At 40.5% G+C, this 26,016-nt stretch overlaps 1 protein-coding gene across 1 annotated transcript in view; it reads left to right on the forward strand.

The window, feature by feature from the left end:
- LOC149467831 (epithelial sodium channel subunit alpha-like) overlaps positions 1-24,487 on the forward strand; it is a 44,787-nt gene extending 20,300 nt beyond the window's left edge. The window contains exons 5-10 of the mRNA XM_089671168.1: positions 5,607-5,727; positions 5,823-5,895; positions 7,490-7,547; positions 10,988-11,046; positions 21,267-21,342; positions 23,972-24,487. Of these exons, the coding sequence (XP_089527294.1) occupies positions 5,607-5,727; positions 5,823-5,895; positions 7,490-7,547; positions 10,988-11,046; positions 21,267-21,342; positions 23,972-24,307 (723 nt within the window). The 3' untranslated portion in view covers positions 24,308-24,487. The remainder of the gene's footprint in view (positions 1-5,606; positions 5,728-5,822; positions 5,896-7,489; positions 7,548-10,987; positions 11,047-21,266; positions 21,343-23,971) is intronic.
- Positions 24,488-26,016: the final 1,529 nt, after the last annotated feature.

The raw sequence follows: 26,016 nt of genomic DNA on the forward strand, positions 1-26,016 counted from the left end.
CAGTCAGGTTTGGTAAAAGTGTCCGGACAGGAAGTGGTTAAAGAGGTATACAGTCACCAAACAGATTTTGGAACATGATCTGGGCCTTGTTCCTTCTGCGCATACCTCCATACACTTGGATACAACAGTTGATGGGGTAGGTTCATCCTTCTCCCTGCCTTGCACTTTGTTCCATACCAGAGTCCCTGTTGCCCAAGGGGCTGGACCTGAATGCAGTGCCAAGGTATGCTGGTCACTACTGCACTCTCTGCATTTTATGTTGGCCTTGGAATAAAGCAATATGTTTGCTGGATGCACAAGATCTGAACCAGATAGCATTTTTCTTCAGGTGAGCTTTACGTTCATCAGTGTGAGCCCATGACACTTTGACCGTCACCTCCTGGACACGCTGGCACATGCGCAGCCCTGCGGAGTGGCTCAGTCAGACTGCAGGACCTGACATCCATACATTTTCTCTGTGGAGCCACGGCTTTCCCTACGGCATGTACGGCCGCAATCCTTAGCCACTATATTGCACCGCTATATGCGGTATGTCATATATCAATCCTTGCCTATCATCATGGCACGTTTTGGACTATCAACAGGAGTTTGACCCAGCAGTGGCTGATAAGCTTTCCCTACATTGGGAGGATCCTCACTTGCTAACACACAGGATTCAACTTCACTGACCTCAGCAACTATCTCTGCATGGGCTATAGGTCTGAGGATGATTATCAGCTGCTACAGGTTTGACACAAGCTTTCCACTTTATTATACCTGTATTATTTGAGGACTTTTATTGAACTGGGTCTCTATCTGATAATCTCCTGTGCTCCATTATTCAAGGCATTTATATATTATGCATACTACTGGCTCCACCAAACAATTATGCCATCTGCATGATACATGTTTACATGACAATCATTGACTGGCCAAAAGATTCCTGGGATATTGGGCATATTATATCATATATTGCCATTTTTCTTGCCATCATCTAACCACTCTTGATATATTATAGAGATGTATTGTACATAACTCTGCATTACAAGCCTATTATCACGGCACTTTTGGGGCTGGCAACAGGAATCTGACCCAACAGTGGCTGGATCTTCACCTGTTAATACACAGGATTCAACTCCACTGACCTCAGCAACTATCCCCGCATGGGCTACAGGTCGGTTGATGACTATTAGCTGTTACAGGTTTGATACAAGCTTTCCACTTTACCATATCTGCATTTTTTGTGGACTTTTACTGAACTGGGTCTTCACCTGACAACCCCTCGTGCTTCAAGTATCCAAGGCATCTATATATTATGCATATTATGGGCTCCGCCAAGCTATTATGCCATCTGTATGATACATGTCTACATGATAAACATTGACTGTCTAAATGACCTTTGGGATATTGGGCATATTATGTCATATATTGCCATTTCCCTTCCATCATCAAACCACTCTTGCAATATTGAGGAGATGTATTCTACATAATTTTGCACCACAAGCCTAACCACATATTTTTGATGAGAGATCTGTAATACTTTCATACTTTACCTGATACCTGAGGAATGACCTTCAGCTCTTTACCCTGATACTAGTGATTATATCAATTATTTTTGATGGTTGCATCAAGGATCATGTTTATCTAGATTGATTATTATGCACTTCTCGTGTATGTTTATATGGTTATGTGATTTATACATGAATCCTGTCCTTGGTACTCACCATACCTTCTTGAGCTATCTATATCATCACCTGCTTGTCATCTTCACTGTCTTGTTCAAATTTTGAGACTATATTATTCATCACAGGTCTACTATTCATCACATCTTTATGGGCCTTTTTGCATGTATAGTGTTGTCCAGGTTGATCTTGCCATTCTGCTTTTGACTTCCTTTCCCCCTGGGTGGTGGTGAGGTAATTTTTTGTGTAATGTTTTGTATATTTTAGCTTACCATGCCATATATGTCTTTGTGATATTTGTACTTTTTTACTGCAAATTAAATTGTTTTTGTTTATTATTTGGTTTTCAAGGCTGCAGTTTGTCCTCATTTGGACCCCCTTTTTGGCCTCTGGGTCCTTTACCCTCTGGTCTTTTTTCTTTATTTTCCCAATCGGCCTTGTAATAAAGTAATATGTTTGCTGGATGCACAAGATCTGAACCAGATAGCATTTTCTTTCAGGTGAGCTTTACGTTCATCAATGTGAGCCCATGACACTTTGACAGTGTGTGTGGTTTTTTACGGATTGCTCATGGACTGTCCGGGTCCATGGACTTCTTTTCAGAATTGTTAAGATGTAAGGCTGTATCAGTGGCTGACACCTCTGTCTTTCTGACTGACACTGATGGCCTGTTACCATGCTTTGATCCAATGTTCTATGTGTTTGCTGACATCTGCTTACTGCATGTTAATAATATGAAGCCTGGGTCATTTCTAATCTTTGCATGGTTGACAATAAACTTGGTGAGGAAACTGAATGGTAGGAAGGAGATATGATGATCTTCCTTGCACTTAGAGCCTTGAGAAATCCACTTATCTTGCAGACTGTATGGGAGGTTTTCAATTATTGGTTTAAGTCCACATGCTGTGTCTAGGAATCCCAATACTGGTAAGTGGCCTTTGCTCTTGGCTGCATTGACCTCCAACAACATATCACCAAGTTCTCTTAACTTTAGATTGTCTTTGATAGAAATTTTAGGGAAGTCTTCCAGTTTTGTCAACTGAGCATTCTCAATAGCTTCAGGGCTGCCATATCAGTATGCTAATCTCTGCCATATCATTTTAACCCCAGCATCTGGATCATGAATGTGTACAGACCTGATTCTCCTGGCATGTCGAGATGACTCTGGTCTGAGCCACTTTGTTAGCAGATCTAGCTCCTCTCTAGCCATAAGACTGAGATCTCTGATGATACCTTGGAAAGATGTCTTTCATGCTGATAAGTTCTTGGGGAGATCATCAAATGCTAACAACCCGGTGCGCATTAATTCTCTCCAAATTAGGTGCTTAGCTAGATCAGTTTTCCCTGAGGATCCTAACGGGCCATTTCCAAAGGAGGTTGCATGATAAGCCATGTCACGTGATAGATGCTGAAGGTCAACATTGTCTTTGCTTTCTTGAATGTGTACATTTGGCGCTGGGACAGTTTCAGAGTTACTGTGAAAGCTGGAGACAGTACAGGCATATCTGAACAGGGCTGGCAGTATGTCAAGTCAGGAAACTGTGGGAATGTGTTGGAGATAGGCTTGATAGAAGCATACTCTGTCATATCTTGATCTGGAGCATGGTTCTGTACATATTCCTGAGTCCTTTTTACTGAATCTTGAGTTTCTATTTCCTCAAGATCTTGGAGCCAAACTCCTTCCGAACCAATCACAGTTCCTTATACTGAGGCTTCTGCTGCTGCTGCCCTTTGAGTCTGCAGTACATGCATAGTAGCTTCAAGGTCTTCTTTCGGCCTCAAAGAGTTGGCTTACAGTCTCAGAAGTTAGCTTCCAACTCGGTTTTCTGCCTAAGGGGTTGGCTTTTAACTCTGCTTTCTGCCTCATCAAGCCAGCTTCTTTTTGAGAGTATAAGGCCTCTGCATGTTCTGCTTTTGCCTTTGCTCTTGCTCTGAGGCCTGCAGAACTGGCTGATGATGTTCTGGAATGCACTGAATATCTGAAGTCAGCCATGTGAGACCTGGTTACTGAAGTTTGATGCACAATAACCGTACTCCTGCCTAGATATATGATGTATGAATCAAAGTGGAGTACAGTCCCAAGTACAGTTTTTGTGTGGATTCTATCACTATAAAATGAAGCTCCTTATCTTTTCCTGTATACGTATGCTTTTTTACTGTGAAGCTTCTCCATCTTTATCTGTATACGGATGCCTTTTCACTGTGAAGCTCCTCTGTCTTTGCCTGTATACAGATGCCTACCTTTTTACTTGTGAAGCCTCTCTATCTTCGACTGTATACAGATGCCTTTTCACTACGCTTTCCTACTAACAGTTTGCCGACAGCTAGTTAACAAAATTGATAGAAGCAGCACTGTGTTTCATTTCAAAACTGAATTTACTTCTATGAATAGTTCTTTAAAATTGCAATACAATCACATAAACTGAAGTTACAATATGCTTGTAAACATGTCTCTCACAAATGCATACAACAAATGCATTTCTTACAAACAGCTTCCTACAAATCACATTAAATATATTGAAATGTGATCTAGATATATACTGTATATGACTTTAACAAACACAATGGATGAACTCACAGGTATACGTGTATCAAAGGGAGGAAGTAGGAGACCTTCAGTGGTGATCTTCTATAGCTAAAATGGCTGCAGTGGTTTATTGAAAATCTTTATTCTTAACAAACATGAAACACTTCCAGTTCTTGTTGAAAGGGAATTGAAAAAAACAGGTACAGTTGCAGTGAAAAATCACTAGATGGCTCCCTACTCAACACGATGATATACAATATACAGAACACCACCTCTCCTTCCTATTCTTGTTATTCTAATTAAGTAACAGTGTTTATGTGAGTTATTGTGAGATACTGCTGCATATGTGACTCAATCTGATCTTACTGCAGAATAATGAAAACAAAACAACGCATACTTTATGGAAAAATTTCTATCTGATAGGGGCCTTCAAACTGCAGCCTGCCGGCTGAATGTGGCCCTTTGCTTGCCTTTATCCATCTCTTGGGGCACTAGTCCTTCCACTCATAAGACACATTATTCCTTCCACTGACAACAAAGATGAGGCACTATTCTTGACACTGACACCAACAATGGGGTGCTAGTCCTTCAACCTGATACCAGTCATGGGCAATAAATTCTCCCACTGACTTCAATGATGGGGCACTATGTAGTAATTTTTTTTTACTCCCATTGATCACTAAGCATATGGCATGGTTTAGTACACCAATGCCAAGACATTCTCTACTCCCACTGTCCGGCCCCACTAAAGTTTGAAGGGCAGTAAACTGGCCCTTTGTTTCAAAAGTTTGGAGACCCCAGTACTATGCAATAGCTCTGTACCAGTTCCTATTCACAATACAGTTTCTATTATTTCATCCACAAATGTTCTTTTGTGTTGCAACTTGTGTTTTTCATATTTCCTACCTATAAACATACAGTTATACAATTACTGCCTGCTGGATGTATAAAACATGTATTTTCTTAACATGTGTAAAAAATAATGCCATAGATACAGAAAGCATTAAAGGAACTAGCTGGAAGTTGTTGTTAGCATTTTTAGTTAGAATTAGTTCAGATCAGGGGCAGACTGACCATCTGGAAACTCGGGCACTGCCCGAGGGCCTGGGGTCAGTAGGGGGCCCCATGAGATGCCCCTGTACCTTTTTCATAGGCTTTTTTGTGTTTGGGCAAGGACACAGGGGCCCCATGATCCCCTATTGCCCAGGGGCCCCATGAGTTGTCAGTCCGCCCCTGGTTCTGATTTTAGTATTTAATATTTCATTAGGCTGAAGCTGATTGAACATTTTATTAGGTCAGGCTGTGTGTGGAACAGAAGGAAGTCATAAATTCTAGTAGTACCCTATCTTAGTTTCCATCTACAAACAATATACATGTGTATAATATATACATTATGTGTAATGTGTATGTCTCCCCAGGCCTGCAAGAAGAGCTGCGCTCAGACCAAAATGATCAAAAACTGTGGGTGCAGAATATGGGAGTTCCCAGCACCCCCTGGGATTGATGTACCTCTGTGTAATATCAGTGAAGCTGCTGTCAGTAAGTACACATTCCTGGGATCTATAGGGAGCACATGATACATAACTTACTCTGAGTGTCCTCCAACAAGCTGTTCTTATGCTTTTTATTCCTAGATCACTGTGTGGAAATGTATGAATATAGACTATCCCATGATCAGCTGAAATGTCACTGTCCTCTTCAGTGTCAGTGAGTATCAACAAAGCACATATACCTAATATATCTTTTGCAGACATTGAGGATTATTTAAAACATAATGTAAGTGTATTTTCAGCAAGTACCCATGTTCAGATATCATGGTCATCTTTAGGTGGAAGTCATTCTGATTTGACACTCCCATTGTACTAGCTGTGGGCTGCATATTTACATGATTGTACAGATTTTAAAGGCTACTTACTGTATGATGGCCCCTGGTGAGAGGCCAGGCAAACAGCTAATTACACAGATGAAAACAATATGAGGGAGCTGTTTCACCTGCCAAAGGATTTGTATTTATGTCCATCCAGTTCTGAGATTTACACAGCACTCTCACACAGAGCAGCCAATCACTCGCACTTAAAGTGGATCTAAACTTGGAAAAAAACAGACAGACTCTTTATTGCAGAAAAGACATGCAATGTCTCTTTTGCAATAAAATACACTTACCTGCTGTTTACAATGCCATGCAGGAGCGTATTTACCGCAAGGCAAATAAAACATTTGCCTTGGGCGGCATTTTTCAGGGAGGGCGGCAACGCCCCCAGAAGAAGAGACATGCATGGCAGGTGACAGAGGATGGGGACCAGGTGAGGCACTGCCTGAGCTCTGCCATGGGATGCCGACTCTCATTCCCACACAAGGACCACACTGGGCTTTCCTGACCATGTCTCCATGGATGGCAGGCTGCTTTCATTCCGGAGGTGAGTGCTAGAGGAGCATCTCTCTCTCCTATCCCTCCTCTCTCTCTCTCCTTTTTTTAAATTGCATGTGTGTGGGGAGGGGGCACCCAATTTTAGTTTTGCCTAGGGCAGCACAAAAACAAAATACACAACTGCATACCTCAGTTTCCATTCTGGCACAATGACTGTGAGCCGGGATTACTCCCACACATTGTGCATGTGCTGGGGTAATGTCAACCTGTGCTGGCCAATCAAGACAGCTGAACACTGGCACCCAGAAGAAGGTGAGAAGATGCCAGCATCGGTGAGGGACCTTGCAGGCATCAGATCGCTGAAACAGAGGTAAGCATTTTGCCTTTCATTCCACATTAAGAGGAACACACTTTTGTCCTCTCTAACCCCCAGTCTGATGACTGGACAGTGACAGAGCAGCATCAGGTTAATATATGCAATCTAGAGAAAAGAAAGGAAAGGGGGGACAAGGTTTAAATACATCAAGGATGTGAATAAGGTTCAGGAGCACAATATTTTCAATAGGAAACTAAGATCAAGAACACAGGGACATGACCTCAAACTTGCATGAGGAAATTTCAAAACTAATTTTAGAAAGTATTATTTTACCAAAAGAGTAGTTGATGCTTGGAATAGATTTCCAGTAGAGGTAGTGAGTCAGTAAACAAATGGATTTAAACATGCTTGGGACAAACATAGATCTATACGCAGACAAAGAAATAAAAAAAAAACATATAATCAAACAAAATGGGGCTCAGTGGACCACTTATTCTTTCTTCTGCCAGCACTCTTTGTTTCATAAACAAAACACAAAATATACTGGATTGATAATATACCTTGTAATGCTCTTTGATTTGACAATATATTTAAAGTAAGTTTTCCTTTATTGCTAGAGAAGAGATTTTTCAACTCACGCTATCTTCATCACAATGGCCAAGCAGTAAATATTTGGTAAGTTTAGCTGTCTTACACATACAGTATGAAGCACTACTAAACTCGCTGAAGCTTTTGGGTCCCCCTATAGTTCTGCACAGCCAGGCAACATACATTTTCTTCAGACCTTGCACATAGGAGACAGTAACCAGTCCTTAGGCCTGTTTTTTTAAGGGGTAATAAACTTGGATGGTGTTGAGGGATGTATGGGATGCTCAGGGGAACTGTAACTGAGGACAACTCCTGAATAACTATGTACAAGACTTTATAGCGGACCTCTTTTTTGAGAGCTCTCCAGGCTCTCCTGGTGTACCACCCCAGGCCTCAGATGAATCCTCTTCTCATCTAGCTGTACTGAGGGAGTCGTTGAACAAGGAGTCCCAGAATCTGTTGCTTTAGGTGCACAGTCCCAGATGGGGGGCTAGTCAGGTTTCCCACCAAAATGCCCTTTCCCCTTATCTGGCCCAAGGGGTGTAGGATTACTCACTGTTTCTCACCTGCAGGCTTGTTGGGTTGGTGGCTGCCTTCAGGCCTTCTGCTGGACTGGCTCCTTCCCTGGCTCTACAGGTGGTCCTTTCTCTGGGGACTGGTGAGTTCAAGTGATCCTCCTTTCCAGGCCCCACCTGGAGATAGGCTCCTTCCCACTGGGCCCCCTCCCAGGCTCCTGCATCCCAGCCTCTCATTCCATCTTCCACCCAAGCTCTCCTGCTGCTCAGCAGGCTCAGTCATACTTAAGGGCGGTCCTGACCCCATGCCAAGGCTCCTGCCTGGTGATTAGTCAGGCTCCCTTAAATATGCAGATCAGCGTCTCCTTACCCCCACCCACTGCTTTCTAGAAACTTCTCAAGTCTCTAGAGTAGAGGAAGGTATCAGGAAACTCATGCCCAAGCTGCTACTCAGCCTTCCTCACTAAAAAAAAAACTACCGTAACTAGCTCTCCTGGCTACCTAGAAGGGCGCTACGAATATATAAATCATTTTATTAAAGCATAAAAAGTACTCTAAGGTAATGATGCCCGAATAGCATGGACAGGCTGTTTTATGCAGCAATTCTAACTTCCAGGTGCTGCATGCAGGTAGCTCATTGAAGTCTATTAGGATATGCATCTACACGGACACAGCCACTTGTCCTAATGTGATAGGTGTTTACATGAGAGGTCCTGAACACAGACAATGTCAGATGCAGTCACTGTTTAGGTATTCAGACAATTACAAGTATTAAGGCTGTCTGAATGCTATGGTTGACAAGGAGGATTCCTTCATTCACACTGTTTGGCATGGAAGGAGGATTTTATTTTTATTTCTTTCGTTCAGCCAGCGGGCTAAATGAGAAAAATCTACGCATTTATGGTCAGTATTTGTAAATAAAGTGAAGCTAGGTTCTCTTTGACTTCCCAATCATGTGCAGGGCCAATTAAAAATTGGATTTTTTTCTAGAACATAACTGGGTATTCAAAATTAGCATTTTTACTTTACTTACTAACATTCACTTTAAAAAGTGGACATTTAGTTTGCTAAGTGAACAACCGCTAAATTTTTAGTGAATGAACCCCTAAATCTGGCACCTAGAATGTTTCATGGAGATTTAGGTTAACCTACCCTGCTTCACTGTGAGTGAAGAAATTAAGATGGCCATAGATGGTTCAATTCTTATATGACATGGTTACAACCAGCCTGTAGGAGTTTTCATGTAATTATTGCCAGCGGCTATAACCGCTGGCAATAATCACTGTGTTCTCCCATCAGGGACAGCTCCTCCCCTTGCATAATAGCCTTTTCTGGTCCAGTATTTAGCAGTATGGACAGGGCATGTGGCTGAGACTTTCTCTCTCTCCGCTTCTGCGGTTTCAAAGCTAACAACCAGGGACATGAAATGCATATATAATACATTTACAGGCTTTTAAAACATTCAGACAGTCAAGGGAAGCAGATCCCTACACCCCTTTTTAATGAACAGGTCTGTAGCACACAGTATTGTACATTGTAGTGTACTGCAAAGTACAGCCTGTTAGCATCTACTCTGCTAATGCATTGGATGCCATTTCGAACACACAATAGGCCCAACTGACAAAGTGTGAACACCAGCTTAAAGCAAACAACTACAACTAAGGAAGATGCCATCTTAGCCTTTGTTTAATCTGCAGTTACCATGTTGCTGCACATATGACCATTTATGACACCAGCCAATTGATGGCTTGACAGTTCAGTTGAGAGTACAACCATCTGAAACAGTTATTATTCATGGCATGTCTTGAATTTAAAGTGTTACTAAACCCATGACCCGCTATATCTGGTCTCTCGCAGTACACAGAACATGGAAATGCAACTACTTTAGTAAATATAAACCTGCTAAATACCTTTTCTCATCAGCAGTTAGAGCAGTCTTGTGACTTCTATCAGAGTCCAGCAGAGCACTGGTTAAAGCTTGTAGGAGGAGTTTTCATTCTCCTCTTATTGTCCTATGAGGCTGAAGGACCACTGACCTTCAGTCTGGACAGTGATTGGCCCTGTGCTGATCACATGCACTCTCCCAAGAACAAAAAAAAAAAACACTAGCAATACACACCACACCGAGCATTCACAGCTTGCCCTCAAGGCTCTGTTCTATCAGCAGATGGATTGGGGACAGTTGAAGAATGAGAGGATCAGAGAAGACAGGATCAAACATCCTTTTTACACAATGCAGAGGAATAACCCATTAGGTTCCACAGTGAGTATAACAAGCATGCTTTACTGTTGAGGGTTTAGTAACACTTTAACTGTTTTGGTTAAGATTTAAATCAATGGGTTTACTAAGGATATTTATCCTGGTCTGTTAGCTTTGTGAATTGAGCCTTGTGTGTTACGTTAATGCATTAACGCAAAGCATAGGTGTGAAGGGAGCCTGAAGGGCAGCATGTCTTAACGTTGTGTCTGGTTGCATGCAGTTTCTAGGGCAATGATAGCACTTACCGCAAAAATGTATATGTTCCACTCCAGTGCCCCAACATACTGTACATGCATGTGCCCTTTTTTTTGCTTCCTTTTAATTGATTAAACCCATACTAGCCATCCAAGCTGTTAAAAAAAATAATCCTGGGTATTTGTTGCTGTCCTTCTAACCAACAAAGTTTAGAGCATCTTCACTTCGAGAACTAAAATATTGTACCATGTTAGCCATGGGTAGCAGTAGAAAAGTAGAAATGTAGAAGATACCATTTGTGTGTGGCTAACTGAATACATTTTGAGTTGCACGCTTTCAAAAACATTTAGGGGTTGACTTACTAACAATAGATTTACATGTTTTAGCAATCTGTATATAAATAATTATTCGTTTTCAATTATTTTTATTAAACAAAGTCTGAAGACAAGATTTCAAAAAGACAATTGAAAACTAATAATTATATATATACAGATTGCCCAAATAGGTAAATATTTAATTGGTATAAATAATATATATGAATCGTATTCATTCATCAGGATTACTTTTCAAACCATATTCAGATCAGACATGGCTATGAAGATGTGCAAAATTTAAGGTGAGTGAATTCACTTATTTAATATATATATTTGTAGGTGTGTTACATTGAATGTGTTCTAACTACAGCCCTCTGAACTCTGTATATCCTTTCATACATTCATTATGGAGAACATACTAAAGTGAGGTTACCATTCGTCCTCTTTGTGAGGGATCTGTCCTTGGGAAACAAATGTCCCTAGGAATGGTCCCCAGGAACTGGACATCATACAGTACCTTTTGTATTGCGCACACTCACACTGAACTCACACTGTGCAAGCTGAGTGTCAATCAATAATCATGCTTTTAAAGCAGCCTGCGCGTGCATGGCAGTACATGATTCAGCATATGTGTGGGGCACTCCAGCTCCTTATTTTTCATTGATGCTTCCGCAGTGTGACTTGAGTTGGCGCATACACACACGCAAGGTGCTCGCCCCAGGGATGATGCTGGGCCCTAGCAGCTAGAGACAACCAGGAAACAGTAGAGGGAAGTTAGATGCTGGAAGAAGGGGACACCGGCCGGCCGTAATCTGTGAGTTATTTGCCTAATCCTGACCCCTGAACCCATTGTATTGCTTACCGTAATTCCGAACTCTGCACTATTTATTTCTGACCTCTGCTTGTTACGTAATCCTGGCCCCTGAACTTACTCCTCACCTTTGCAATCTCTGCATTATGTAATCCTTACCTCTGAACTCTGTGCAGTACTGAATCTTGACCTCTGAACTCTCTGCAATTCTTAATCCTGGCCCCTAATATGACTGTGTTGCTTACACCTTATCTCTGAACTCTCTGTGTTCCTCAACCCTGAACTCTCTGCGTTACTTACTCCTGACCTCTGAATTCTCTGAATTACTTACTCCTGACCCCTGAGCTCTCTGTGCTATTTACTCCTGACCTCTGATTTCTTCGCAATACTTACTCCTGACCCCTGAGCTCTCTGTGCTACTTATTCCTGACCTCTGAACTCTGTGAGCTACTTACTTCTGACCTCTGCACACTGTGCATTACTTAATCTTAACCTATTAACTCTCTGTGTTACTAAACCTTGAGCACTGAACTCTGTGTGATACCTAATTCTGATCCATGAATTCTCTGCGTTACTCTTGACTTCTGAACTCTCTATGTTACCTAATAATGACACCTGAACTATTTGTATTACTTAAGGCTGACCTCTGAACTCTCTTCTCTGCAGTACTTACTTCTGAATGCTCTTCTGAATATTAGGTATTGCTGTGCAATACCTAATATTGTTCCATGAACACTCTGTGATACTCCTGACCTCTGAACTCTCTATGTTACTTAACCTCCCTGGCGGTATGATTATTTCAGATTTTTGGTGCTGAAAGCGGTACCATTATTTTGCATAAGTAAATAAAGTATTTTTTTTATTGTAGGCTGTAATTTTTAGGAATAACTCACTGAAATCTGTCCGAACGAGAGTCTATTAAACATCCCGGGTATGATAAAATTTGAAACACGAAATCATAAATTATAATTTAATAAATAATCATAAAAAATAATAATATAATAATAATAATACATTTAATTCAATAATATAATCAAACCGAAAACACTGAAATTTGAAATATAGCGCCAAATTCGCACATTGCTGAGCAAAGTCGCAAAATCATTTTCAGTGTCTGATGACGAATTTCCCCACAAATCATTATCACTCAATTCTGCAAGTGGTTCTGATTTACTATCGCTGTTCTCTAGCTGATCTAAACCCGCTTTTGACCTAAAGGGACACTTTTTGGACGCCATGGACATTTCTCAGTTTCCAGGCAGAAAGAACAGACAAAATGCAGACAGGGCACAGGACAAAGCACTAGGGACAATATGTATGTGAAATGGGTTGAAACAGCAATGCTTTACTATGAAAAATGTGTTTTGAAAAAAATGAAATTTTTTTAAATTTTCAAATTTCCCGCCGCCGCCGGCGGCACCCGTACGTCCCAATGTCGCAGGGACCGGAACACAGAAGCCAGATGCCGGCATCGGCCGGAGGAGATGGCCTTGGATGCTGCAGGGGACACATCGTGGGAGCGAAGGACAAGGTAAGTGCTGCAGGGACTCCCTATGCAGCACCGCTTTTGGCACTGACATTTTACCCCGAGCTACACTCGGGAATACCGTTAGGGAGGTTAATAACATCTGAACTATCTGCATTACTTAATCTTGACCTCTGAACTCTCTTCTCTGCAGTACTTCTGAATGCTCTACATAATTTAATTCTGACCCCTGAAATACTTACTCCTGACCTTTGAACTTTCTGGGTTACTTACATCTGACCCCTGAACTTTCTGCGTTACTTACTTCTAAGCACTGTGTTACTGAATCCTGACCCCTGAACTCTCTATGTTACTTAGTTCTGACCCCTGAACTCTCTGCATTACAAACTCCTGATCTCCTGACTACTGAACTCTGCTTTACTTATTCCTAACCTCTGGACTCTTTGAGTTACTTAGTCCTGACCATTGAACGTTCTGCATTACTTCTGCATTAGTTACTCCTGACCTCTGAAAGTTACCTACACCTGACCCCTAAACTTTCTGCATTACATTCTACTGACCTTTGAACTCTCTGTGTTACTTACTCCTAACCTTTGGATTCTGTGTGACACTTAAACCTGACCCCTGAACTCTGTGTTACTTAACATAATTTTGCGGGTGTAGTTTTGTGGACCTGGTTAAAAGTGGGTGCCAGTAGGGTGTCCCCAGATTCTATTTTTAAAATGTAGTAACCTTATACTAAATTCTTTTGTATATTGCCTTATTAGACCTCAGTTTATAACAGCTGTGTCTTGATAAATATATAACCAATAGTGAGTAAACAAAATAATAAAAAAAATGGTGGTAGTAAAAGGAAAGTGAGCACTATTTTAAGTGACCCATTTGTGGATTGGTTCAGGTTCTTTAAGGTGTTATAAACCCCCTCCCCATCCCTGTTATATCTAAAAAAAAGTATAAAAGTACACAAATAAAACAAGAGTTTAAAAATCTAAAATGAGTTAATATACATAACCATATCCACAATTTTATTACCCCAAACACTAGCTGCTTCAAATATCTGCTTGGACACAAAAATTACCCTGATGTCATACACCTCCTTGTCAATCACAAATCCACGAAAAGAGCAATGTCACCCTTTTTTCTGTCTGTTAAAATCTTTAAAGCATTATCTTAAAGTATATTTAAACCGAAGAACAAAAACGTAATATACTGCAGCTTACCAGCCCTTAGTTTTGGGGGCTGCATTCGTTTTCTTTTTTCAGCCTTCTTTTCCATTTATGTTCACCTGCTGATCTGACCAGGAGCATACCTCCTATCCTAGGGTAACATTTACTCTCTCTTCAGTGTTTTTGGGTGAGTGGTGGTGTCATCCTAGGACAAGAAATTTGTTAAAACTACAGAAGCCCTCCCCCTTAATGGATAACAGTACAGATAGTGACAAGCTTATTTCTAGCAAGAAAAAAAGATATTACTAAACATTTTCACTTGTAAATTTAGAGCAGAACAATGCAAGCTCCACTTACAAAATTCACTCCCCCATAATAATTGATTGTTGATAGTATTTGGCTAGAGCAGTGGTCTCCAAAGTGCGGCCTGAGGGCCGGATGTGGCTCTTTGCTTGCTATTATCCGACCCTTGGGGCACTATTTCATCCACTGATACCAACAATGGGACATCATTTCCTCCACTGACACCAATGAAGGGGCACAATTCTTCCCAGTGACACCAACAATGGGGCCCAGTGACACCAATGGTTAGGCAGAATTCCTCCCAATGACACCACTGATGGGGTTCTATTCCTGCCACTGACATCAGGACCTTTTCTACTCCCAATGGCCAGTCCGGTCCTCTTAAAGTCTGAAGGACAGTAAACTAGCCCTTTGTTTAGAAAGTTTGTATACCTCTGGGCTAGAGTTACCAAGCCAAGAGTGAAATCTTGCTCCTTCCAGCTAGAACCTGGGCAATGCACAGCAGCCCAGATCTCAAGAGGTGACACTCTTGGACTATCTTGGGACTGTCGTCTTATGAGTGTACTCATCATTCCCCAGGAATCTCCATGGAAGGATAGTGGCTTCACACCCAGCAATTGGGAATAAAAGGTATAGGCAAATATAAAAAATAACTGTTTACTTTATAGATTCATTTTGGAAACACTATCAGCCAGCGATTTATACTGGGAAAAGGGACTGGACATTATATACTGCATTGTACTGCAAGGTCTATTTTACCAGACCAAAAGATGAACATGTTTTGTTAATGGAAATAAAATCCACAACTGCTAGCCTAGTGTTTGGCTTGAGGTTGTAATGCAGCTACATTGACTTGAATGGATCGTGTTCAGCGGTCATACTGCCGCTGAATGTGACAGGAGGTATCATTTTTGCTGCACCACAAAGCCTAACAGCTGCAGCATGTGTTCAAACCTGTCCTGCTGCTTTTGCAGTTCAAGGGGGGAGTAATAAAACTGCTGCTCAAATGCCTATTTTCACCACTCCCTTGACTGCAAGAGTAAACAAGGCCTGACGGTTTGCATGCAATTTAGAGGGTTGATGATGCAATTTTCTTTCCTGCAACCAATGGCTTCCCCATCAACACAGTCAGTGTTGATGGAGAAATCCTTCCCGCAGTGCTGTTGTGTTTTACCAGCAGGGAGCCTTCCTTGTCGGCAGAACACAATTATCACTGGTGATAGATAAAGCCACTGGCAGTAATCTCATGCAAAACAATCCAACAGGCTGGTTGTGTTGAAGTCGATTGATGGATCAACTTCTGAACAACCAGCCTGCCCATAGATGGATCAAATCTTAGCCTGTCCCTGCTGAACCAGCCAAGATTTGACTCATCTATGTCTGGTTTAAATTCACCTTTAAAAAAAAACTCCCTATTCAGATAAGGGGAGTCTGTAAATAAAAACAAACCGCGCAGCTTTGACTAAAGCTGAAAAATGCCCTTTCTATAGGTGTGGGCCATTTATGTACCTCATGAAGCCTGACTGGAATACTTACAGGATGTTGCTAAGTGACGTCTAGCTGTTACTGTTCAGCTTCACCTTCACAGAGCTGAGTTCTAAAACACCCCACATGGAAGAAAAAAATATTTGAAATATATTTTAAAAATATTCTTCTGAAATATATTGACATATATTTGAAACACTACAATTTTAGCCATATTCAATATATTTCAAAATCTATTTCAATAAATATATATATATATATATATATATATACTGCATGTTGAAATGCATTTTTATTACAAAATATATGAAAAATATTTTTAAAAATACATTTAATCTATATTTTTGGAATGCATTTACAAATATATGTAAAATATATGTTAAAATGGCTTTTTTATATGTTAAAAAAATCTGAAGAATATATTTAAAAAATATATATTTTTAAAAATATAAAAAAAGTAATTTTAACATATATATACCTCTGTGTGAGGTCCTGATCATGTGATCATTGATTGGCCAATCAGTGATCACATGAATAGTAGTAAGCAAGATGTCACTTCTGTCATCATTGCTTACTACTAGTGAAATCTGTGAATGATCACAGAGGTCACATAGTACAAGGCTATTCACAACAGCCTTGTACCATGTGACAAGCTGTGACCAATCACAGCTCGCACAGTATTTCTCAATGGCTGCAAGAATGCAGTCAGAGAGAAGGAGAAATTATTGTTTTACAGCTTGCTTGCTTACTGATTGCTTTTATGGGTATAAAAGCAATCAGTGTAAAAAAAACATCTTTATCACCCCCACAAGTAGTACAGTGTCACTATGGTGTTACTGTACTGCTAGGGTGACAGTATGTTAAAATAAAAACAAAAAAAAAAATATAAAAAAATAATAAAAATGTTAAAAAGTTTTTTGGAAAATTATCATTTTTGATTATAAACTAATTTGTTTTGGGGTTTTTTTTGTTACTAAAAAGATAACCCAATACATGTTGGCCAAGATTTATGAAGAAAGATTATTTATTTGCAAAATTGTATAATAAACATTTTGGGACTTTTTCATTTATATAGCAAAAAAAAAAATAAAAATCCCAGTGGTGAATAAATACCACCAAAATAAAGTTTTATCTGTCTCAAAAAAATTCATATGGGTACAGTGTTGCATGACCATGCAATTGTCATTCAAAATGTGATAGCACTGAAAGCTGAAAATTGGCCTGGACAGGAAGGGGGTAAAAGTGCCTGGACTTGAAGTGGTTAATAAAAATAAGATTTATTAAAAATAAGAACATATTAAATAAAAAACACAATGTAATCATAACAGAGACAAAATTACTGATTAATTTATGGAGTGTCTCCCAATGAGGGCTTTGGATAAAAATAATTTATTTTTAATGTCATAGGACATTAGGACTCAGAAAGAAATGAACAAGAAACAAATGGGTTGTACAACAGATGTTTGATTTATGTTTGTACTATGACCTACAGCCATTACCTTATCTACACTAGAGTTATATGCAAGGAAGATCCTTTATCCTTCACATTGCGGACCTTTCATTGGTAAATGACAATATTGTTGAAAGAACAAAGAAGCACTAAACTGACAAAGACACACAATTTGTTGATGAAGAAGGAAAATGCAGCTCTTCCAAATGAGTGAGATGTTCCTGAGGACTCTAGTAGTACTATTATTTGTTTCCAAATAAATGTTTAAGGCAGGCCTGTGACAAGAATGGTTATACTTTCACCAGAATGCCTTTCCCTACAGCTCCTCCCAAAAGTCGGGCATTTCACCTCCAAAATGCAAGTCACTTCATTCACAATTTAGGTTAGTTCACCAGGGGGTTGATTTACTAAAACTGGAGAGTGTAAAATCTGGTACAATTTCTGCGTAGAAACCAATCAGCTTCTAGGTTTTACTGTCAAAGCTTAATTGTACAAGCTAAATTAGAAGCTGATTGGCTATCGTACACGGCAGCACCAGATTTTGCACTCTGCAGTTTTAGTAAATCAACCCCTAGATGCCTTGAGTTTTTTCCGCTTTTAACATACACAAACATGTCAACATTTGTAGTGCAATGGGTTGATTTAGTGTACCAGTAGCGTGCAAAAGCTGGTGCAGCTCTGCACAGAAACCAAGCAGCTTCCAAGTTTTTTGTGAAAGCCTAACTAATTCCCGCCTGGCCTATAGTCAAATGACGGCCAGGGCGAACCTCTCGTCCCTCTGAGAGGGCTTCATATGACGTCTTTCCCGGATCATGCTTTGCACATGCCCACAGGGCCTTGCTGTGGCGAGATCTTTCACTGGCTGTGTACCTCGAACACGGCCGATGACAGATCTGTGTACTGGCCCCATTGCCATCCAATGTATACAAGTGTGTCTCGCTGTGAATGGTCACAGTGATCACATGCACAGGCTGGGCCAGTCACGGCCCATCTGAGTCATGTGATTAGCCGTGGCCAATCACAGCTAATCACAACAAAAAAAGCTAAATGAATCGATCAAATTCAGTTAAATGCTTGCTTATAGCAAAGAAATTCTTTGCTATAAGCAATCAGATTGTGTGAAAAAAAATACTGATCACTTCCCCATAGTACAATGTTACTATGGTAACGTTATACTACTTTGGTCATAGTGTAATATGTAAAAAAAATATTGAAAAAAAAGAAAAAAATGTAATAAAAAATAAAAAAAAAACTTTTTTTTTTAAATTATACCTTTTTTTTTCGTACTGTCACCAGTCAGTGTCCCTGATCACCGCCACACCAGTTATATGATGATGCTGTACTGCACTGGTGACAGTATGTAAAAACAAAATTGTGAAAATAATTTTTTTTATTTCGTTTTCCGAAAAATTATGACAAAAAAATTACAACTTCAAAAAACTCACCATGCCTGTTATGAAATACATTGGACTGTCTACTTTGCAAAAAGTGGTCATTTGGGGGATATCTGTACTGTTCTGACATTTGTGGGCCTCATGACTTCAGGATTGATCAGTTTTCAGATATATCCCATAGTTTGTGAACTTTCCTACAGAATAAATAATAAATACTGATTTGGGTTATTTTCACCAAAGACATGTAGCAGAATACATCTTGGCCTAAATTTATGAAGAACAAATATTTATTTGCAAACTTTTATAACAGAAACAAAGAAACGTGGGTTTTTTTTCAAAATTTGTGGGTTTTTTTTGTTAATTTAGCAAAAAATAAAAACCCCCGCTAGTGATTAAATACCACCAAAATAAAACTCTAATCGTGTGGACAAAATGATAAAATTTTGTTTTGCATTCAAAGTGTGAGAGCGCTGAAACCTGAAAGTTGACCTGGGCGGGAAGGGGGTAAAAGTGCCTGATATGGAAGTGGCTAAAGGATAAGTTCACCTTTTGGGCAAAAATAATAAATGCACTTTTTTTGCAGGTAAAAAAATGTGCATTTGTTATTTTTGTCAAAAAGAGCCTGGAACGTACTGCACCATGCAGTTCTCCTGCCGACTTGTTAGAATATCTGCTTGCTGTACGGGATTTAGCAGATATACTGAAAGGAAGCTTCAATGACTACCACGGTGCACCACAGTGCCGTGGTAGTTCATTGAAAACTACAAGCCAACAGCCGCCAAGGCTGCTGGGACTTGTAGGCACTCATTCACAGAACTCTGACATAGCCGTGTGGGTGGAGCTCCGCACGGCCATGTTGTTTTCAAATTTGACAGATAGTACAGGGAGAAGTTTCCCCATACTAGCTATCTGTTAGAGAGGGGGGGGGGGGTGACGGTCGCAGCTGCAGCTATGGGAACATGTTACATGTTTCACCCTAAAAACGGGTGGAACGTGTAACATGTTCCAAAGTCAAACTTATCCTTTAACCACTTAATCTCCAAAAGATTTTACCCCCTTCATAACCAGACCATTTTTTTGCTATTCAGCATCAGGCTACTTTAACTGGTAATTGCTGTACCCAAATGAAATGTATAGAGCTTTCTTTTGGTGGTATTGAATCATCACCAGTGTTTTTTTTATTTTTTATTATATAAATAAAAAGGAACATTTATTTTCCGCTACAAAACCTATTTAATAAAAAATACAGAAAATCTAAATTCCCAATAAATTTAGGCCAAAATATATTCTGCTGCATGGCTGGTAAAAAAAAAAATCCCAAAAAGTGTGCAATAAATGGTTAATGTGAATATTATAGCATCTACAAACGATGGTATATCTACTGGAATTTTTAATTTTTTTTTATACTAGCAATGGCAGTGACTGGCGACTTAAAGTGAGACGTGATAGTGAGGTGGGCAATCTGACACTAACTGACACTTTGTGGGAACTGAATATTGCCACTGACATCTCCAGTAACACTAATACAGTAATCAGTGCTTTCCTTCCTTACACCAACACTGTCACTTTACTAATGACACTGGCTAGTAAAGGGTTAACATCTAAGAGCAATCAAGGGGTTAATTTTGTGTCTAACAATATATAATGTGTGTAACATGTGCTGCTTTTTACTTCAGATCAGTTGGTTTCTTTTTCCCTGCTTTGCTCTATAGAGAGCTCTGTGTTGTTTGTCAACACAGGGCTCTAGGTTGTGATTCGACACAGTCGATCAGCAGGTCCCAGCCATGTATATTTGGCCGAGGTCTGCTGACAAATTCCCACTATGTCAAATCACAGGGAAGTAGGCAGGTGGAGTTGTGTGCACCCAAAACCTGGAAACAGGCAGCAACGTACAAGAACGTTTCTGTGCCTGTAGGAGCCGCCCCACTGCAGTATATGTACTGCGGTGGGTCGGCAACAGGTTGTTTGTACAAGCTGAAGTTAGAAGCTGATTGTCTACCATGCACAGCTGCACCAGATTTTGCACTTTCCAGTTTTAGTAAATCAACCCAATTGTGTTTTTCATGGGTTAATATTAACCCCATTTTGGTGAACTGACTTGGTCTGACCGGAAATGTGGTAAGTGGAACAAGAATTCAGCAAACACTATTTTTTGTGAATAAAAGCCAAAACATAATAATGTTTTACTTCAATGCACTTTTTTACTGAGAATTGGGAAACAATTATAATGGGGAGCAGATATTGCCATCTGCTCCCTGTTGTGTATGACAATGCCAGTAGTCCACACAGACCATTCATAAAATGCAGGCCACAGTATGGAGCCTTTAGTGTCCCCCAGAGTTCTCTCTAATTATTTTTCCATGAAGTTAAAAGTTTCTTTATTATAAACTCAATTTGATGCCCTTGTTTGTTCTTTTATTCCTTCAGGGACAATGTAGTAAAGCTTGTGGTTTATTACCAGCAGCTAAATTATGAATCGATAGAAGAAGTGCCCTCAATGCAGGTAAGATATGAGACAAACTACCTTACTGAGGTGAAGAATAGTGAAACCGTCTTGGTCAGGGGCGGACTGACAACTCATGGGGCCCCCGGGCAATAGGGGATCATGGGGCCCCTGTGTCCTTGCCCAAACACAAAAAAGCCTAAGAAAGAGGTACCAGGGGCATCGCATGGGGCCCTCTACTGAGCCCGGGCCCTCGGGCAGTGCCCGAGTTTCCAAATGGTCAGTCCACCCCTGGTCTTGGTAGATATAGGGGGCCCCATGAGTTGTCAGTCTGCCCCTGACCAAGACGGTTTCACTATTCCTAGATTGTAAGCTCCAAGGATCAGGGCCCTCGAACCCCTCATGTATTGTATTGTTACTGTATTGTCTCATGTACTGTACCCCACTATAATGTTCAGCGCTGAGCAAACTTTTTGGAGCTATATAAATACTGTATAATAATAATATACATAGGAGTTGTCAGCCTTCAGTTTAAGCTGAACTCCAATCAGGTACAGAAAAGATTATTTAAAGTGATTGTAAACCTTTACATATACTCAGTGAAGTGACTGGCCTCAAGTGATACACAGAGATTAAACAAATCCTCTGACATAAATTGTACCTGTTTATCTGTAGCAATCTCTTTTCTACATCCAAAGTGTAGAATGTATACAGTTTATCTAAGTTTCCAAAGCAGGGGAAGGAGAGCTGAAATTACACACTTTATAGTTCAGTGAGGGGAGCTCTGATAGCTGATTGTAGGGAAGGGGCACACCCCCTTCACACAGTTTACAGGGACAGAGTTAAGGCTGTCAGTCTGCTGGAGGTCCTTCCCTTGTCATCATTTTTCTCTTGGTGTCAGCAAAACTTGTCAGAAGTGGCTCATACAGATAACAGAGGAATGGGTCAGCAGACAGAAAAATAAATGATTTAGTGCTCTGGATTGAGACAAGCACACACTATAGAGGGATTTGTTTTGTTCATATTTCATGTCAGAGGTTTACAACCACTTTAATACATTCTATACCAGATATTTTTTATAGCTTGGAAAAGTATCCAGATCTGCCTCTGTTTCAGCCTTCTGTAATATCCTAAATAGCTGGGTTATGACTGAAGAGAACGGGGCAGTACTGTAAGCCAATAAAGCTCAACTACACTGCACACTGCATCTTATTTAACACAATATTATTGAGATAAAGAAAAAGTTTAATAGTACAGCACTCTATTACAACCAGAAAATCAGCTGCATAAAAGATGAACTCTAGACAAGCACATAAACACACACAAAAAAATACATATAAAGGAGTATTTGTATCTTTGTCAATCAAGTTTTTGGATTTACTCAGCCCTGCCACAAAGCACAATCAGATGGATGACACCCCTTTCTCTGTTAGAGTTATAGGCTGTGAAAAGAATACAGTTGTCTCTTCTCTCCTTCCCCAGACTGCTGATTGAACAGTGAAGTAGAAACAGTAGACCTATGTGGTCATCTCTCTGCTCACTTTGCTTTTCCCCCCTCTCAGCATGTTCCTTGTCAGCACATTTGCATGCAGCATTTCTGATTGGCCCCAAGTCCTGCCCCTTCCTCTCCCAGTTTGAGTTCTGCTATTTAGAGGATTGCAAGATGTTAATACCAAGGGAAAATCATATACAGTACTTACACTTCTTGCATTAAAAAATGCATTTAATGGTTTATTAACCCCTTCCTGCGGCTGCCTCTTGGCTCTTTAAATGCCGGGAGGTGGAGGTGGGCATTCCGATCATTTGACTACTGTGCTTGGCAGTCACATGATCAGAAAGCTTCTGATCGCAAGCCCACCCACCAAGAGGTTGAATATTTGCAGACCTCCAGCAGGAGATTATTATTTATACTATTATAATACAGGATTTATATAACGCCAACCAGTTTGCACAGCGCTTTACAACTTGAGGGCAGACAGTACGTTTACAATACAATTTCATACAATAAGAATCAGAGGACCCTCCTCATTACAGCTTACAATCTAAAAGAAATGGTTAAAGTGGTATTAAACACAAAACCAAAAATGTAATATATTACAGCTTACCAATCAATAGATGTGGTGGCTGCATTAGTTTAATTTTTTTAGATTTTTTTCTCTCTGTTATCACCTGGTGATCTGGGTAGTAACACACCACCTGTATTAGAGTACCTACACTCTGGATGAAGGGCCACAGAGGCACCTTTGTACAGCAGCATTATTAATCTGGGGATGGGAGTGTTAGATACACTAACAAATTGAAGCTGAACTCCAGCTAACACTTTAGAATCAGTTACAGCAAACATTTGTTTTCTTTCTGGGATAACATTTTTTAATTATTTAAATAAAAGCTGATCACTGCAAGAACCCCTGTCAGTAGTAAATGGTTTGTCTCAAACCTGTAAGGGGTACATCTGCAAAACAGCTTGTTCTGTTGAAAAATAACAGACTTACTGAGCAGATCACCAGGTGAAAAAAAGGAAGGAAAGCCTAAAAAAAGAAAATGAACGCAGCCATCACTTCTAAGAATTGGTAAGCTTCAGTATAATAATTGTTTGCATTTGGGTTTAATACCCTTTAAAGGATATAGATATGCATAAATTTGTGCTTTATATATGGATTTGAATGTATATGTTTTTCATGTCTTGTAGCTGGTGGACCTGTTCTCTAGTATAGGAGGTCTGGTGGGCCTTTGGATTGGAGTGTCTGTTTGCACAGTGGCTGAGTTCCTAGAGCTTATACTGAATTTAGTGACATTTGTCATTGGTCGGATACCAAAAAGAGAAGATGCACCAGAAAATCCATATTCAATACCAAAGTCTCAACCAGATGCATGTTCTCCAGTGAATCCTGGTGACCACTGTCTTCTGTGGAGTCCTCTAAATGATATCTCCAGCCTTCTCAAGGATGATTCAGAGGACACTCAAAGTCTACACAATCCCTATCAGAGTTATGAGACATTGAACGAATGTATATTTAATGTATGAGGGAAAATTGGCTTTACATATTGTGTTCTATGATGGTTGCATCAGAGTATATTGCACATACCGATGTGTGAAGAAGTAAATATCAAAGAAGAACCAACACAAACAATGGCTCAGTAGATGTTTGCATATTTAAATATCTGTGCATACATTTTCAATAAAAAGGGAAGCTTGCTTCATAAACCCATCATCTTTGTGTAATATGATTAGCACATAGCAACTACAAACATCACAATTCCCTGTAATCAGCTCTTCTTTAGACATCACCATTGCTCTTCAGCTCACTGTTTGTTTCCTGATTTCTGATTTACTGTACCTTCTCTTTATAAGGCTCTGTAGGGGAGGGCTTTAGACTCAGAAATTACTTAAATGTGGGATGCCCTGACTTACATTTAAGTTGCTTTGACTTGATCAAGTATGTTTTGTCAAGCTGCTTGTAGGCAGGTGCAGTTAGCCTTTCCACTTGCAGGTGACCTAATGAGATTATTGCATGTGAAGGTGAGCCTTGTAAAGGAATTGGTCCCTTAGAGACTCCATTCAATGTCTTGAGGAAAATAGACTGATTGGACACTGAACTCTTGAGAGACTTCGGTGGCCATTTTGGATAAGGGAGTGTGTAAACATTGAGATTATATATTATCTGGATTGCTTAAATCAGTACTGAAGAACAATGCTTCTGTTGCAGCAACCAAACTGCAAGATTTGTATATGTAGCACTACGCCCAGGGGTGGACTGACCATTCGAGCAACACATGCTGAAAAATTATTTGTGGTGGATTGTTCCTCAAGGAAGGGCTAAGCTGCAGTTTCCAGATACTCATTTGCACTATGTTATACCCTAAATACAGGTGTAAATAATTGTCCGGCAGGGGCGGACTGACCATTTGGAGACACAGCTCGAGGGCCGGGGTCAGTAGGGGCCCCATGAAATGCCCCTGGTAACTTTTTTATAGGCTTTTGTGAGTGTGGGCAAGAACACAGGGGCCCCATGATCCCCTATTTCCCGGGGGCCCCATGAGTTGTCAGTCCACCCCTGACTACGCCCTTAGGGGTTGCTGAGTTTTGGGTCCCACTATAACTCTGCACAGCCATACAACATGCATTTTCTTCCACATCTGCACACTGGAGACAGTAAATAGTCATTGAGCTAGTTTTTTTGTTGTTTTATTAAGGGGTATTGAACTTAGAAGGGGTTGAGGGGTGTATGGGATGCCCAAGGGAACTGTGAACTGCGAGCACAAACTCCTTAGCAACTATGTACAAGTCTGTGGACAAAAAGAAAGAAAGTCTTTCCTTTAAAGAGCTCTCCAGCCCTTCCGGTGTACCACCTCAGACCCCAGATGAATCCTTCTCTTCACCCAGCTGCCTGAGGGTATTCCTGGGCAAAGGGACCCAGAAACTGCCACTTGACAAAGCAGTCCCAGATGAGAAGCTAGTTAGGTTTGCCACCTGACTACCCTCTCCCTTTATCCAGCCCAGGGGGTGTAGGATTACGCACTCTCCTGTGAACATGGTGAACATAGTGGGTTGATGGCTGCCTTCAGGCCTTACGCTTGGCTGGCTCCTTCCCTGCTCCACAGGCTATCCTCTCTCTGGGGACGATGAGGCAGAGAGATCCTCCTTCCCAGCTCCTGCCTGAAGGGCCCCCTCCCAGGCTCCACAACCCAGCCTTCACCCCATCTTCCACCAGACTCTACTACTCCTGCTGATCA

This window comes from Staurois parvus, unplaced genomic scaffold (genome assembly GCF_062004578.1).
Source record: "Staurois parvus isolate SC_StPar_1 unplaced genomic scaffold, SC_StPar_1.0 ptg000099l, whole genome shotgun sequence".
Taxonomy (NCBI): Eukaryota; Metazoa; Chordata; class Amphibia; order Anura; family Ranidae; genus Staurois; species Staurois parvus.